This window comes from Staurois parvus, unplaced genomic scaffold (genome assembly GCF_062004578.1).
Source record: "Staurois parvus isolate SC_StPar_1 unplaced genomic scaffold, SC_StPar_1.0 ptg000382l, whole genome shotgun sequence".
NCBI lineage: Eukaryota > Metazoa > Chordata > Amphibia > Anura > Ranidae > Staurois > Staurois parvus.
Genome location: NW_028318178.1, coordinates 910,433 through 924,478, shown reverse-complemented (window position 1 = coordinate 924,478; position 14,046 = coordinate 910,433). Strand labels below are relative to the sequence as shown.

The 14,046-nt window shown below is 39.9% G+C and overlaps 1 protein-coding gene across 3 annotated transcripts in view; it reads left to right on the top strand.

Moving 5' to 3' along the window:
- SPECC1 (sperm antigen with calponin homology and coiled-coil domains 1) overlaps positions 1-14,046 on the top strand; it is a 490,294-nt gene that overhangs the window by 319,714 nt on the left and 156,534 nt on the right. For all 3 annotated transcript variants that reach the window (XM_089685735.1, XM_089685734.1, XM_089685737.1), the window contains 2 exons: positions 3,973-4,046; positions 6,257-6,432. In XM_089685735.1, coding sequence (XP_089541861.1) covers positions 3,973-4,046; positions 6,257-6,432 — 250 coding nt within the window. The remainder of the gene's footprint in view (positions 1-3,972; positions 4,047-6,256; positions 6,433-14,046) is intronic.

Sequence of the window (14,046 nt, the reverse complement as noted above, 5' to 3'; positions counted from 1 at the left end):
ATCAGTTCAGAGAGGAAAATTTTTGGGCTTGATCTAAATGATAGTCAGCACCTCGGCTTTATCAGAATTAAGTACAGCATAGTGTCTCACATCTCAAGCATGGTGTGATGATCACAGTGAGGATTTTCAGAAGTTTCTGCAGGTGGTAGAACAACTGCTCTAGGCCAAAGGTAAACCCTGTGGTTTGACTGGTTGCAGCTTCAAAATATGTAAAATCCACTAAGCCTAATCTAATTTACCAGGCCTTGTTTTAAATGCATGTTTGTATTTGGAAGTTCCACCAGTGTTGGAGAGTATTAAATTAATGATATGCTTCATACAGTAATGAGGTTAGGGCAAATTAAAGGTAAAAATACATCACTTCAGGAATTCAAGCAATACAAAAGGTTTGAACACCACTTAATGTTGAATGGGCCATGGTGGTGTTCATTACAGTATGGAAATTAGCAATTTAGCATATGCAGAGATTAGTTGATGTCTACATTGATAAAAGAATCAAACTATTGTGCACATGTTCGTCTAATATATTCAGTGGTGAAGTTGAAGTGGTTGTAAACCCTCACTTATACCCAGTGAAGTGACTGGTCTCAGGGTATACACAGAGATTAAATAAATCCTCCTACATAAGTTAAACCTGTTTATCTGAAGCTCTCTTTTCTCTACAGCTGTTCAAAATACATAATTTATACAGCTTATCTGATCTTCCAGAAAGCAGAGGGCGGAGACCTGAAATACACTCTGCAGAGCTCAGTGAGGATAGCTGAGTAGCGATTGGAAGGAAGGGACACACCTCCCCTTCACACATCACACAGGAACAGAGCTGAGGCTGTCAATCTGCTGGAGGTCCCTCCCCAGTCACCTTTTTTTTTTTTCTCTCGGTGTCAGGAAAACATTTCAGAAGTGACACATGCAGATAGAAAAGGAACCAGGCAGCAGGCAGAAATGACATTGTGATCTGGGTTGAGACAAGAACACACTATAGAAGGATATTCTTTGTTCATATTTCATGTCTGAGGTTTACAACCACTTTAAGGAAAAAGATTGTGTTGATGGGCAGATACTGCCTGCTGTTCTCAATGACAGGTCTTCCTGGTAATTGCTATTACAACAAATTTAAAGTGTCACATAAATATTCAGTATTTTCAAAACCTGGAAAAATTCTGATAGCGCTGTTACAAAGTTTATACTGACAGCAAAAGTATTTTCTGGCATCATATGAGGCCTAATTTTCAGTTTGTATCTTCATTTGATACTGCACATGCACTTTTGAGAAGCCACATAGTCCTGCCCACCTTCCTAAGTAAATGAAGATCAGTTCAGCTTTATTTTAGAGCCCCCCAGGACCTCCAAAACTGTTCTATTGTGCAAAACATAACCCGTTTGGAACATTTATCGGGACAGCAGGAACACTTTAAATCATTTTAGATTATTACCCAGAACGGTGCAAATTTAGTAGGCTGTATAGCTGAAACAAAATTATCCCTTAAAAGTTCAATTACCAGCCAAAACCTTCCACTGATGTGCTTTCAGGCAGGAAGTAGTTAGCAATAGCATGTTTTTGATCTTCAAAGTAGAGAAATAATTACTGGTATATTTCCTTCTATAACGGAAAAGGCTTGTCTAGTCATGGGAACCAATGAGCGGTTTTTACCTAAGGACACAGTAAACAATTTGTTTTGTCATGCTTGTTTTTTGGTCACATTGTTGGAAAGTCTGTAAAGTCACAGAAACCTGATTATCCCACATTCTTTAACATAAAATATATATGTCATCATGTGTTTAGTAAGAAAAAACACTCCTAAAAAATCAAATAAAGCATTGGAAGAGCACACATCCATCTATAAGTAGGTATGCTATGTGTACAAAGCCTAAACGTTCTCCATGCACACTCGTGGGTGCTCTTGCTGTTTTAAAATGGCTTCAGTTCCCTCATGGCTATGATCACTCTGATCCCCAGACCTCATATGGAGTAGTCAGGGCAGTCAGGCAGTAAAACTGGACGGATGACTCCCCTCCCTCACTACAAAGGTCCCTTTTATGTATCTATATCCTGTGTCACCATAAGACCCTATTCTCACTGGAGAAAACCTGAGGATACTCCACCTCAGCTCCCTCACTTGCCAAGAAGCCAAAGCTGAAACCACATTGAAAATTCATTCTATTTATTTTTCTATTGATTCGTCCTTACCAAGACATGGTGTGGTAATTCTTTTCCTTAGTAATAAATTGTAAATATAACATTCTACCTAATATAGTCAGTGACAAACTAAATAGTATTTGCCTGACACAGTTGTGGTCCATGGAAAGCTATGGACTAAGGCTTGGCCAAGTCTAGACTTTTCTTTGTCAATCAACAGCTAACAGCTTTTCCAGGTATATTCCATGGTGTTTTATATCATCTAGGACAGGGGTCTCCAAACTTTTTAAGCAAAAGGCCAGTTTACTGTCCTTCATACTTTCTGGGGACCAGACCGTGGACATTGGAAGTAGAAAAGGTTCTCACGTCAGCTGGAATAAACCATGCCCCATCATTGGTGTTGTTGGAAGGAATTGTGCCCCTTCATTGGTGTCAGTGGGGGGGAATTATGCCCCTTCATTGGTTTCAGTGGATGAAATAGTGCCCCAACGGCTGAAAAGAAGCCAGCAAAGGACCACATACGGCCTATGGGCCACAGTTTGGAGACCACTGATCTAGGAGATGTAATCCATCTGTTGTCTTCTAGTCATTCTCCAATGCCTCTTTTTGTTTGGACATGGCTATAAGGCTACTAATTGTACCCTTATGAGACACCCCCATAGGAGATGCCTAGACCAGTCCTTTCTGATTTGACAGAGCAGCAGATCTGCTCTCTTATGGACTACGGACTACTGCATGCCTCACAACATCATAAAGAGTATTGCATTTTGATGACAATCATTTTATAATGCCTTAGCACAGACAAATGATTGCAAATGCTAATCAGTGCATGCATTTTCTTAGGTAGGTTTTTGGTGATAACAGAGGTGAGAATGGACTACTTAGTCATATTTGTGTAGTCTGTATTGTAGCCATATTTATCCAGACATGTACTCTAAGGCTCCATGCACTCTACCATTCTTTTAAGCTCCTAGAAGCTGTTATTAGCATTTTTTTTCTGCTCCTAGAAGCTAAATAGTGTTATCCTATGTGTCCATGCGCACTCTTTTAGACTATTCGCACTTTCTGAGCTTCAGCGTCTAGGAGCAGAAAAAAAATAGTTTTTGTAGAGTTTTTTGGAGCGTTTTTCCAACAGAAAAAAATGCTGAACGCTCCTAAACGCTACAAAAACGCTCCAGCTTTTTTCTAGCTTTTTAAATTTTCCTCAACATGTACTGTAAAAATGCTAATAAAATGCAAACACTCCTGAACGCTACTAAAATGCTACTAAACGCTATTGCCAGTGTTTTTTATCAAGTGTTTTTTTTTGCCAGCATTTTTTTAGCTTAAAAAAATACGCTAGTGTGCATGGAGCCTTATACTGACACTGTCACACACACTCTTTTTGTAGGCTGATGTTGTATACCAGCTGCTGCTGACAATCAGTACACCTAAAAGTAATGTTTCAGTTAAAGATGGCGTTCTGGGTATCTTCACTGTTCCCCCTGCTCCTTAATAAAAAGTAAAACAGAAGTTTTTTACTCCTAATAATGGCCATGCATTGGCATGGAGGTGCTGATCAATATAGATGTAGATCAGTAAATAATTGCTATATAGTGATATGACTTTGATGCATTGTGTTATGGATACGCATTAAATGTTCATGTTCTCGTTATACAATAATTAAGAAAGCTTTGTGTGATGGCTCTGAAGCCTTGCCCTGTGAATGCTCTTGCCCAGTGTTGCAAACAATTAACTTGGGAATACCTCCCCCCACTGGCCAAAGCTTAAAACTGCACTTAGCAGTGGCCAATGTAACTAGCACATACAAATCGAAAATTGTTTTTATCGTTTAGACAAAGTTGACAAACTGGAAGAACAAAAACAAGATATTGAGAGACAGCTAAAGGGCCTTAACAAGCAGATGAAGGTAAGTTTTAATAAATATTTGTTGTTTTTTTATTATTACATGAACCAAAGTGTTAAACACATGGAGCTGCATTATTTCTTTAGTCAGAACTGCAATTTTTATGTATGTGTCATAAATAGGTTTAAACAATCAATATGGAATTGTTTAGTAGGATACTGTAATCTTTATGTAGTATTCAGGGCTGCATTATTGTTGTAGCCTTGACTCTGTATCCTTCTTAAAAAAGTGAGGGCTGTGCAGCTCCTTGGCAAAATCATACATGATAGGACAACATGGCTATGTAAAGCAACCAATCTTTCTAGGAGCGCTTGTCTTACAGAGTAGGATACAGAGCTAAGGGTGCAGCGTAGGCACCTGGAGAGGAGGATATGTAAGTTGTCTGAATGCTTTGTAGAGCACCACCTTTTTAATAAATACCTTGTACTATATAATAATTTTTACTGCTGGACATAATCTCGGAGATTAATCTCTGAAAGGGTGGGGTATACAAGAGTAACTTAATTCAGCCCTATAGTGTGTGTGTGTGTATATACTGGGCTCTAGAAACTATAATCAACGGCTGTGGAGATATACAGATTTCAAATAAACTATTCTGTTGCAGCTCATATAGCTAATTGCGCACATAGAAGGTTTAAAAATGCCGTTGTTTTGAAGCAAAGATAATTATGATTATTTGATATGCAAGAGTTGCAATATTGTAGTATGTCTAAACTGTAAAAATAATTCTTACTAACATTCTATGAATATGCTATTTTCTTTTTAATGCTACTTGTCCTTTAAACTAATGCTATGCATCTTACATTTTTATCCATGAAAAAAAATCACTAAGCTAAAGCTGAGCTCTTGGGAAAGTAAATACCCTTCCTTACAGTGGGGCTGCACTGTGCACTATAAGGGTTAAATGCTCGTTTATGTCTACGAGGCATGGAGGAGCAGTTTTACTTACCTGATCCTTTGCTTCTGCAGACTCCTCCATGCTGCTAGACCGGTCCCCACAGTCTCCTCTCCTCTGCACTTTGATGGTCAGATATTCTCTGACATCATCAATACTAATGCAGGGCCTTTATCCCTGCAGTGGAAGTGAGGATGCGGAGGTACAGTTCCCTGCTGGAGCATGGGGGAGTTTTATCTGCTGAGGAGCAGAGGATCGGGTAAGTAAAAGTACTCTTCCTAGCCACCTAGATACTTACAATGCAAGGGAGTGTTTTTGCTTTTTCTGGAATTGGGCTTTTACTCAAAATACATTACACTGCATCCTTTGGCCCACTACCGCATACCTCTAATATGCTAAATATTGACAAACTCCTTTTCTGAGCCATTATTTATTTGGTGTAGATTGTGCGACTTTTATGTGACATGTTGCACTTTGGTAGTTTTTAATATTTGGTGCGGAAGTCGCTTCATATTTTTCAAATCTTTCTTGAACATTTTGCAGATTCCATCAATCAGTTTTCTGTGCACCATTAATAGTTTATTGGAAAGGTAGTTATTCTGTTTTGGTGACTCTTACGTGTGCATGTTGGCAAACCATATAGTGGTATACCCTGGCAGTACAGTGGCTAAATGGTTAGCACTTCTGCCTGGCAGTACTAGGGTCATTGGTTCGAATCCAAACCACGGCACCACCTGCCTGGAGTTTGCATGTTCTATGTGCCTGTGTGGGTTTCCTCCCACACTCCAAAGACATGCTGGTAGGTGAATTGGCTCCTGTCTAAATTGGCCCTAGTATGTGAATTGGGGACCTTAGATTGTATGCCCCTTGATGGTTAGGGACTTATGTAAATGTATATATATAATATGTGTGTGTGTGTGCGCTGCGTAAAATTGATGGAGCTATACAAGTACCTGAAATACATAAATAAATATACCCAATGCCCAGACCTTAGACTGATAGTTCTTGCATTTCTTTGGAGTCTATCCCTGTAGTTCTATCACTTCAAGTGCTATGGTCATGACAATTCTAGTATCTGGGTGCCATCATAGCAAAATTGATGAGAAGAATTAAAAAAGATTGTATACAAAACTCAAACATCTGTTGCAATATTATAAGAGAACAGTTCTGCTGCAACTTGGGATGATCTGGGGAGCAGGGTTTGCTGCTGCAGGTACATGAGGAAAGGGCCATACAAATGATAAAGTGAGGCAATTGCTTTTTAAGATGCGAATGTTTAGGTGATATATGGGCCACCTCTAACTCTTTGCTCACACAGGAGGATGCTGAAGAATGGAAGCGATTTCAAGCAGATTTACAGACCGCAGTGGTGGTTGCCAATGACATTAAATGTGAAGCTCAGCAGGAACTGCGTGCTGTAAAAAGGAGGCTGCAAGAGGAGGAAGAGCGGAATGCCCGGCTTCATCGAGAACTAGAAGACATAAAGGGCAGCAGGTCAGACTGGCATGTTTACTCTGGTCTTTCTGTGTTCTGATATTTGTGTCACTAGAACAGCAATTACTATACAGGCTACAGTAAATGATCCAATATGTTGCTTAGTCATTGTTAAATCAAGCAAGATAATAATCTCCGCTAAACATCAATGGAGTAAAAACCAAAGTTACAAGCGGCAAACTCACTAGGGGCTTTAAAAAGCAGCTTTGAGATGGGTAGGAGAGGCATTAGATCAACTTTGATATGGGGAGGAGAGGCATTAGAGGAACTCTGATATGGGGAGGAGAGGCATTATATCAACTCTGATATAGGAAGGAGAGGCATTAGAGGAACTCTGATATGGGGAGGAGAGGCATTAGATCAACTCTGATATGCAGAGGAGAGGCATTAGAGGAACTCTGATATGGGGAGGAGAGGCATTAGAGGAACTCTGATATGGGGAGGAGAGGCATTAGAGGAACTCTGATATGGGGAGGAGAGGCATTAGAGGAACTCTGATATGGGGAGGAGAGGCATTAGATCAGCTCTGAGATGGGGAGGAAAGGGATTAGATTAGTTCTGAGATGGGGAGGAGATGCATTAGAGGAACTCTGATATGGAGAGGAGAGGCATTAGATTAGTTCTGAGATGGGGGAGGAGAGGCTATAGATCAGCTTTGAGATGGTGAGGAGAGGCATTAGTGCAACTCTGAGATGGGGAGGAGAAGCATTAGAGTAACTCTGAAATGGGGAGGAGAGGCATTAGATTAGCTCTGAGATGAAGAGCAGGGTGGGGGCATTAGATCAGCTCTGAGATGAAGAGCAGGGTGGGGGCATTAGATCAGCTCTGAGATGGGGAGGAGAGGCATTAGATCAGCTCTGAGATGGGGAGGAGGGGCATTAGATCAGCTCTGAGATGGGGAGGAGGGGCATTAGATCAGCTCTGAGATGGGGAGGAGAGGCATTAGATCAGCTCTGAGATGGGGAGGAGAGGCATTAGATCAGCTCTGAGATGGGGAGGAGAGGCATTAGATCAGCTCTGAGATGGGGAGGAGAGGCATTAGATCAGCTCTGAGATGGGGAGGAGAGGCATTAGATCAGCTCTGAGTGGGGAAGAGAGGCATTAGATCAACTCTAAGATGAAGAGCAGGTTGGGACATTAGATCAGCTCTAAGATGGCAAGGAGAGGCATTGGAGCAGCTCTGAGATGAAGGGAGGTAGGGGGCATTAGATCAGCTCTGAGATGGCAGAGGAGAGGCATTTGAGCAACTATGAAAAGCAGAAGAGGCATTAGATCAGCTGCTCCATTTATCACAAGAGAATGTAAAAATGTTCACATTATAAATACTAAGAATGCCCTCCCAAACTGACAGGGGTATAGTCCCAAAGGAAACTTACCATGATAGAAACACGTAGTGTTATATTGCTGGTTGTGGTTCTGTAAAGGATAAGTGCACCATGTCTTCATGTTACACCTGGATTTGGGGTGTAACATGTTCAGCAACCTTCCCCCGCACCCCCAATCTCCCCTTCTTACTGACAGCCAGTGTCATATTTTGAAAACTGATCCACCCGCACAGCCGCGTGAATGAATAAACTACAAGTTCCTTCTGACGCCACGGCAGATAGATTTGTAGTTTAAATGGGCCATGAGCATGCTGATCAGTATGCTTGTAGTCCATTCACATTCCCTCCAGCTTACAAGTTGACAGCCCACACGGAGGTACAGGCTGAAAGCTGGAGAGAGCGTGTACAAAAGCCTGAAATTGTACCCACCATCCGCTGATTGTGAGTGCAATACTTTGCAGGCGCCTGTTTAAAAAAATAAATAAATAAATGCACATTTTTTTGACCTGCAAAAAATGTGCATTTATTGTGTTTAAAGAAAAATATAGATTTTCTTTGTGTTGTAGCCAAGTGAATCTAAAATATTACATGAATATTATATATTTGCCATTAGCAGCAGGCAGACGGTGCTCTTGAGGCTGCTTTCTAGCAAGCTATGATTTGAAGAGTCTGAATAGGCTATATTGTTATTAGACATTAATAGCAGGACATCAGATTACACAGACGGCACAGAATGAAAGTGAAACTAAACTATACAGAATGAGTCGGAGTAGGAGAACAACTACCTCATAGCAGGCCTGTATGGATTTTTATTTAGATAGACACAGTGATTGAGTAGCAAGTGCAGGGCTTTCTCATAAGAGAGCCTACTATGCTAAGCAAAAAAAGTAGGACTTATGTAAGTGTTTTGTAAAAAAAACTTGTAAAACAAGAACATTTACAAAACAAATGTTTCATGTGTTCAAAAAATGTTAATACTAAGTTGACCATAAACCTTTTAGTTTCCTCCCATGAAATCAGTTATTCTATTTGCTAATTTGACTGAGGGGAATACAACCTATGAGATGTAAGTGTGGTAATCATTTAATGTTGACAAAATTTTAAGATAATTATCTGAGCTCTTGGAGATATTCACACGATCTATATCGCATGTTAGTTTGTACTGATAGGAGAAGCAATGCACAGTATTTTAAAGTGAGGCTGATTGTGATCAGTAGAAATAGGCACTGATTTCTGTATAGAACATGCACAGTTCCTGGCTGAAGTTATGCATACGTACAAATAACAGTAACTGCAAATAATTACAGCATATCTGGTCTGTGTACATGCTTCTGCTTCACCATATGTGTTTTGTTTGTGCTTTTGTGCTTTACTGGCAAAGTGTAACTTTAACTCTTTCCCAAGTATAATTTCTGTATCATAACTTTGTTTTGTTTTGGGTAGTTTGTGTTGCTTCAATTAAATACTGTGATTGTCAAATGTCTATTGTCCACCACAGTGCCCTGGGCTAATATTAATTCGTAAGAAAATTCTGGCTAAACCTAAAAAAAAAACTTTGTAGAAGCCGTTAATACAATTTTCCTAAATATGAAAATAAAGCTGAACTCCAGGATAATTACTTTGTAAATTACATAAATACAGTTTAAATACTAGAGGCAAGTATATTCTTGAATCTTGGTGTGCTTTGTGTGTATTTTCCATATCTGTGCAGTAACTCAGATTGAAACTTTGCCTCTGTACAGTTTTTCCTCTAATAAAGACCAGTCACTGCTGCTCTGTCTTCTTGTGCTGGGTAACTGGTCTTATCTCCGCCCCTCCTGTAGTTTTCCACAGGCAGCCTGTAGCAGGTGGGACTGCTAGGTCCTACCTACAGCTCTGCTCCAGAGGTTACATACAGCACAGTGATAACATCACTGCTACTATTGAATGGTGGGTTTGTAAAGCCATTTTATGAATCCAGTATATAATTATATCATGTGTGGCTATTGTGTAATATACAGTACTTAAATAAAAGTATTTGTGCCTGGAGTTAAGCTTTTAAGCTGAAAAAAGTATAAAAATCAACCCTGATGGATTTGTACACAGCTCTGAAAGTGGCTAATGCATCATTTAGATTAACCATTGTCTGTCTACAATGTAGCTTTGTTCTGGAATGCAGATATGATTATATCTGCAGCCTATTTATTAGGGCAGTGAAAGGGGCAACTATGTGCAAAAGGCTTTAGAAAATAACAGTAAGATTTTAGTTATAACAGTTAGGTAAGCCATAGATGCTGCAATTTTTCTCTCCGGCAACTGCGGGCTTCAGGTAAGAAAAACACTCGATTCCCCCATCAACTCAGTCAGAATCCCTCCTGCAGAGCTGTTGTGTTCTGCCAGCGGGGAGCCTTCCTTCGATGGATTGACTTCAGTAAAACCAGCTTGCCCATAGATGGATTGAATCTGGGCTGGTCCATGCTGAACTGGTCAAGATCAATACATCTATGAAAGCAGAAGTAGAAAGCAGGCTTAAGATTGGTAAAATAACATTTCTCAGTTGATATGATTTTTGGCAAATTTAAAATGTAAACTTATCTAAAGGGGTCCTCTATTATCTCATACAAAAATGCTTTAAGCTCCTGCTCAGTAGAGGTATGTTTTTTTTGGATAATGTAGAGAGAGAGGCTATTTTGTCCTGTATAGGCTATGTTATGAATACAACATTGATGTGAAAGGATGGGTAGTAGTTGTACTTGAGTTGTGCGACTCCAGGGTCAGCTACCAATTATATGTGCCCTATAGTTGGGTCACTGCTATTACATATTGCTCTTCGCATAAATTACAGAGGGTGCCTATAACTGGCAATCACAGACAGAAGATCAGTTGATATAGAAGGAATTAGCTAAGGTAGCCTTTAACTGTTAACAAGATTAATCAATTGCTCATTTGTAGCTCTACCCTTCACATTTATGAATCATTTTGTTTATCCTTTCTATAACGTTGGCAATATGTAAGATCTCACATTGACTCTTAAAGGCTTGATCTTTATACAAACATTAGCCTTAAGGTGCTAAACTGACTTTGAAATGATTCATTAGTACAGAAAATGTTTTTAGTTAAATGTGTAGTTACCCTACTTGCCCCGACTGGAATGTCAGTTGACATTTCATATGCATGCCAAAAATAGGTCCATGAGGCAAACCTCTGTCCCATTGTGCCCTATCTTGTTTCCACAACATTTGTGGAGGTCTTCCTTCAGATGCACTGTAAAAAGACTGTAAGCATTGATCTTTTCTGCCTACATGAATGTGCACTGCTCCACTACTGAGGAATCTTCTGCTGAGGTCAGAAGAGAAACACTTCCAGGAGTGTCAATCTCCTGGGCCTCCCACAGCTCTCACTGGTATTTTCCTTCTCACCTCCTCATCACTATGGTTTTTTGTTATGGGCAGAGTTTGGTAGAAAACAATGAGAGCTGTGGGGGCCCAGAAGATCAATGCTCCTAATGTTTTGGTTTTTCTTTGGACCCGAAGATTGTTTAGCATTGGAGCAGCATTTGGTGGTGGGGGCAACAGGAAATGTGAGCACATCCTGTTCATTTTTACTGGTATGCCTTGGTTTTAAAGGTTTTATAGTGACAGGTTCACTAGAGCGAAGGCTGAATGGGGGAAAAAAATACACGCATCAAAATTTACCCTCCATGCTAAAACTAAACAAAAATGGAAACCTGGAAGACCTGACTATTTTCTTTAATTGCAAACTCTGTTATGTGCCCAAGATACTCAGTAGAGGAACTAATGCAATACAGCTGGCCAAGTGTCCAGTTCCATAGATTAACCCCCATCTTTAGGCAAAGCATGAACCCCCGCTATCCCATCCTGCATGTTTTTTTTTTGTTTCTATTTATTTTGTAAAGCAAGATATAATCACCTAACCAATCCCTCCCCTGCTATGTTTCCTCTGATCTGCCTGTGCCAGCCTGTCCCCATCAATCCCCTCATGCTGACATCATGTCTGCTCTGAATTCTGAGATGAGCCCACCCCTGGAAAGCCAATAGGATGGGTCCATTTCACTGCCTGGATGCCATGGACACTTCCTATTGGCTGTCCAGTGGTGCGGTTCTCTCAGAATTCAGAAAAAGAGTGACCACTTGGAGAAGGACCCCACCTCATGCTTACAGACTAGGAGAGAAAACTGGGGACTGGAACGTCATGTGACTGTGGACTGGGTAAGTAACAAAGTCCATTAGATTTAGATAGGAGGACGGCAGAGCAGGATATGCGCTCTAAACAATAATCTAAGCGTTTGAGGTCTAATGACATGAAGGAATTAGAATGTGTGCAGAATTAATGGATGAGTTTCAGTGCTGGGCTCTGCAATGAAGTATGCTAATATCCTTGCAATGTAGGTAATGGGAGGATTGTATTTTGGCAGGAAACATAACAGTTGTGCACTTGTGTATGATAAATCTGAAAAATTTATATTTGCCTTTTTATTTAACTGATTTGGAACTAAATAATTCAATTGGTAAATAAGCCTAGTCTTAATTGGATCTATTTTAGATTTGTTTTAAAATGCATGGCATTTGGTTTACTCAAGGGTTGCATGTCATAAACAATCACCATGTGTTTTTTTTTGTTTTTTTTTTAAATAACATATTGTTTTCACCTTTAGCCCAGGTTCACACTGGTGCGACTTGTCGTGATTTGGCAGCTCCAATGTCTCATGTCGCAGTGATTATGGAAAAGGTTTCTGCACTACTGTAATTGCAAGCCCCAATGAAATTGGCAGTGCAAAGCACACTGATATGCGTCTTTGAAATCATGCTTTGAAAGTAGCATGATTTCAAAGCCACACCAGTGTGAACTGGGGTTTCTAGTCTTTTGTTGTGTATCAGCACTGCAGATGCCATGCAGTCTCTTCAGACACTTCTTTTTAATTGCATACACTCCAGCAACTGCTGCATATAATTTCTCAGTGCATAGTTACTGATGGTGACAACAGTGAAATATGTCTGTGTAAGGTATACTTGCATGTCACCCTATCACAAGACTACAGCGTAAAAAGACATTTGGGAGAGACAGACAGAGGGTTGTCACCCAAAAATAGGAAGTGTCTTAACAAGGACCTTCACTTCCGGATCATTATCTTAATGAAAGCTGCAGATTTCAAAATATTAAAAATGACCTTAAAATGTTAAATCTAATATGTGATTTTAGACATTGGGTTATATATCCTTTAAAGATATCTCTGATTACCTATCTTATCTGTTATCAGTGCTAATGGATCACATGGAGGTGCGTTTTTACTCTTTCCATTTTTTATTCTGTAGCGTTTGTACACGGCTTTATAAAACTGGGCAGCCAACAAGTTAAGTCTTTATGCCAAGGGCATTGGTCTGCCCTCGTTCACAATGAGACATCAGTGCTAGGAGACAGACAGGCAGACTTCCCAGGGATTGGATTCAAGGGAAGTGTCCTAAGTACTGTAATTGAAGTTGTATATACATAAACATGGCACTGTGCAATCCTCTCAGCAGGCACTGGGGCTTCTGCCATATGTGAGTGGCGATATGTCTGGGTTACACACTGTATGTCTCTCTTTATATATACGCACTTTTATCCCTGTCTCCTCATCCGTATTAATAACATGGAGTCTAAGCCAGAAATATCGTTAAAATGTTCCACTTTGTTTTTATTATTGTTTCAGCATTTAAGAGAGCACATTTCTAATCCTGTAATGGCAAGAGAAAGCATTGAAATAAACGTAGTCTTAAGTGTAAATACAATTTCATCTGTTGTGCAAATAGCTATAAAACCGCAAATTATACTAGTGTCTTGTTATAAAAAAACAAACAACTTTTTTTAGTTAGAATATTCAGCAGTTTAGTTGTTGAGCAGGAAAAGATGCTATTCAGCATATTCATTATCTTGAAAGAATGCCTTAAAGCCCTAGTGACGCCTATGTACACTGGTCAAAACAATTAAAGGAACACTTTGAAAACACATCAGTTCTCAATGGGGAAAAATATCATGCTGGATATCTATACTGATCTGGACTGAGTAGTGTGTTAGAAACATAAGGATGCCCCATTGTTTGATGGAAATGAAAATTATCAACCTACAGAGGACTGAATTCAAAGACACACCGAAAATCAAAGTGTAAAAATGATGCAGCAGGCTAGTCCATTTTGCTGAAATTTCATTGCAGCAACTCATAATGATACTCAGTAGTTTGTATGGCCCCCATGTGCTTGTATGCACGCCTGACAATGTCGGGGCATGCTCCTAATGAGATGATGGATGGTGT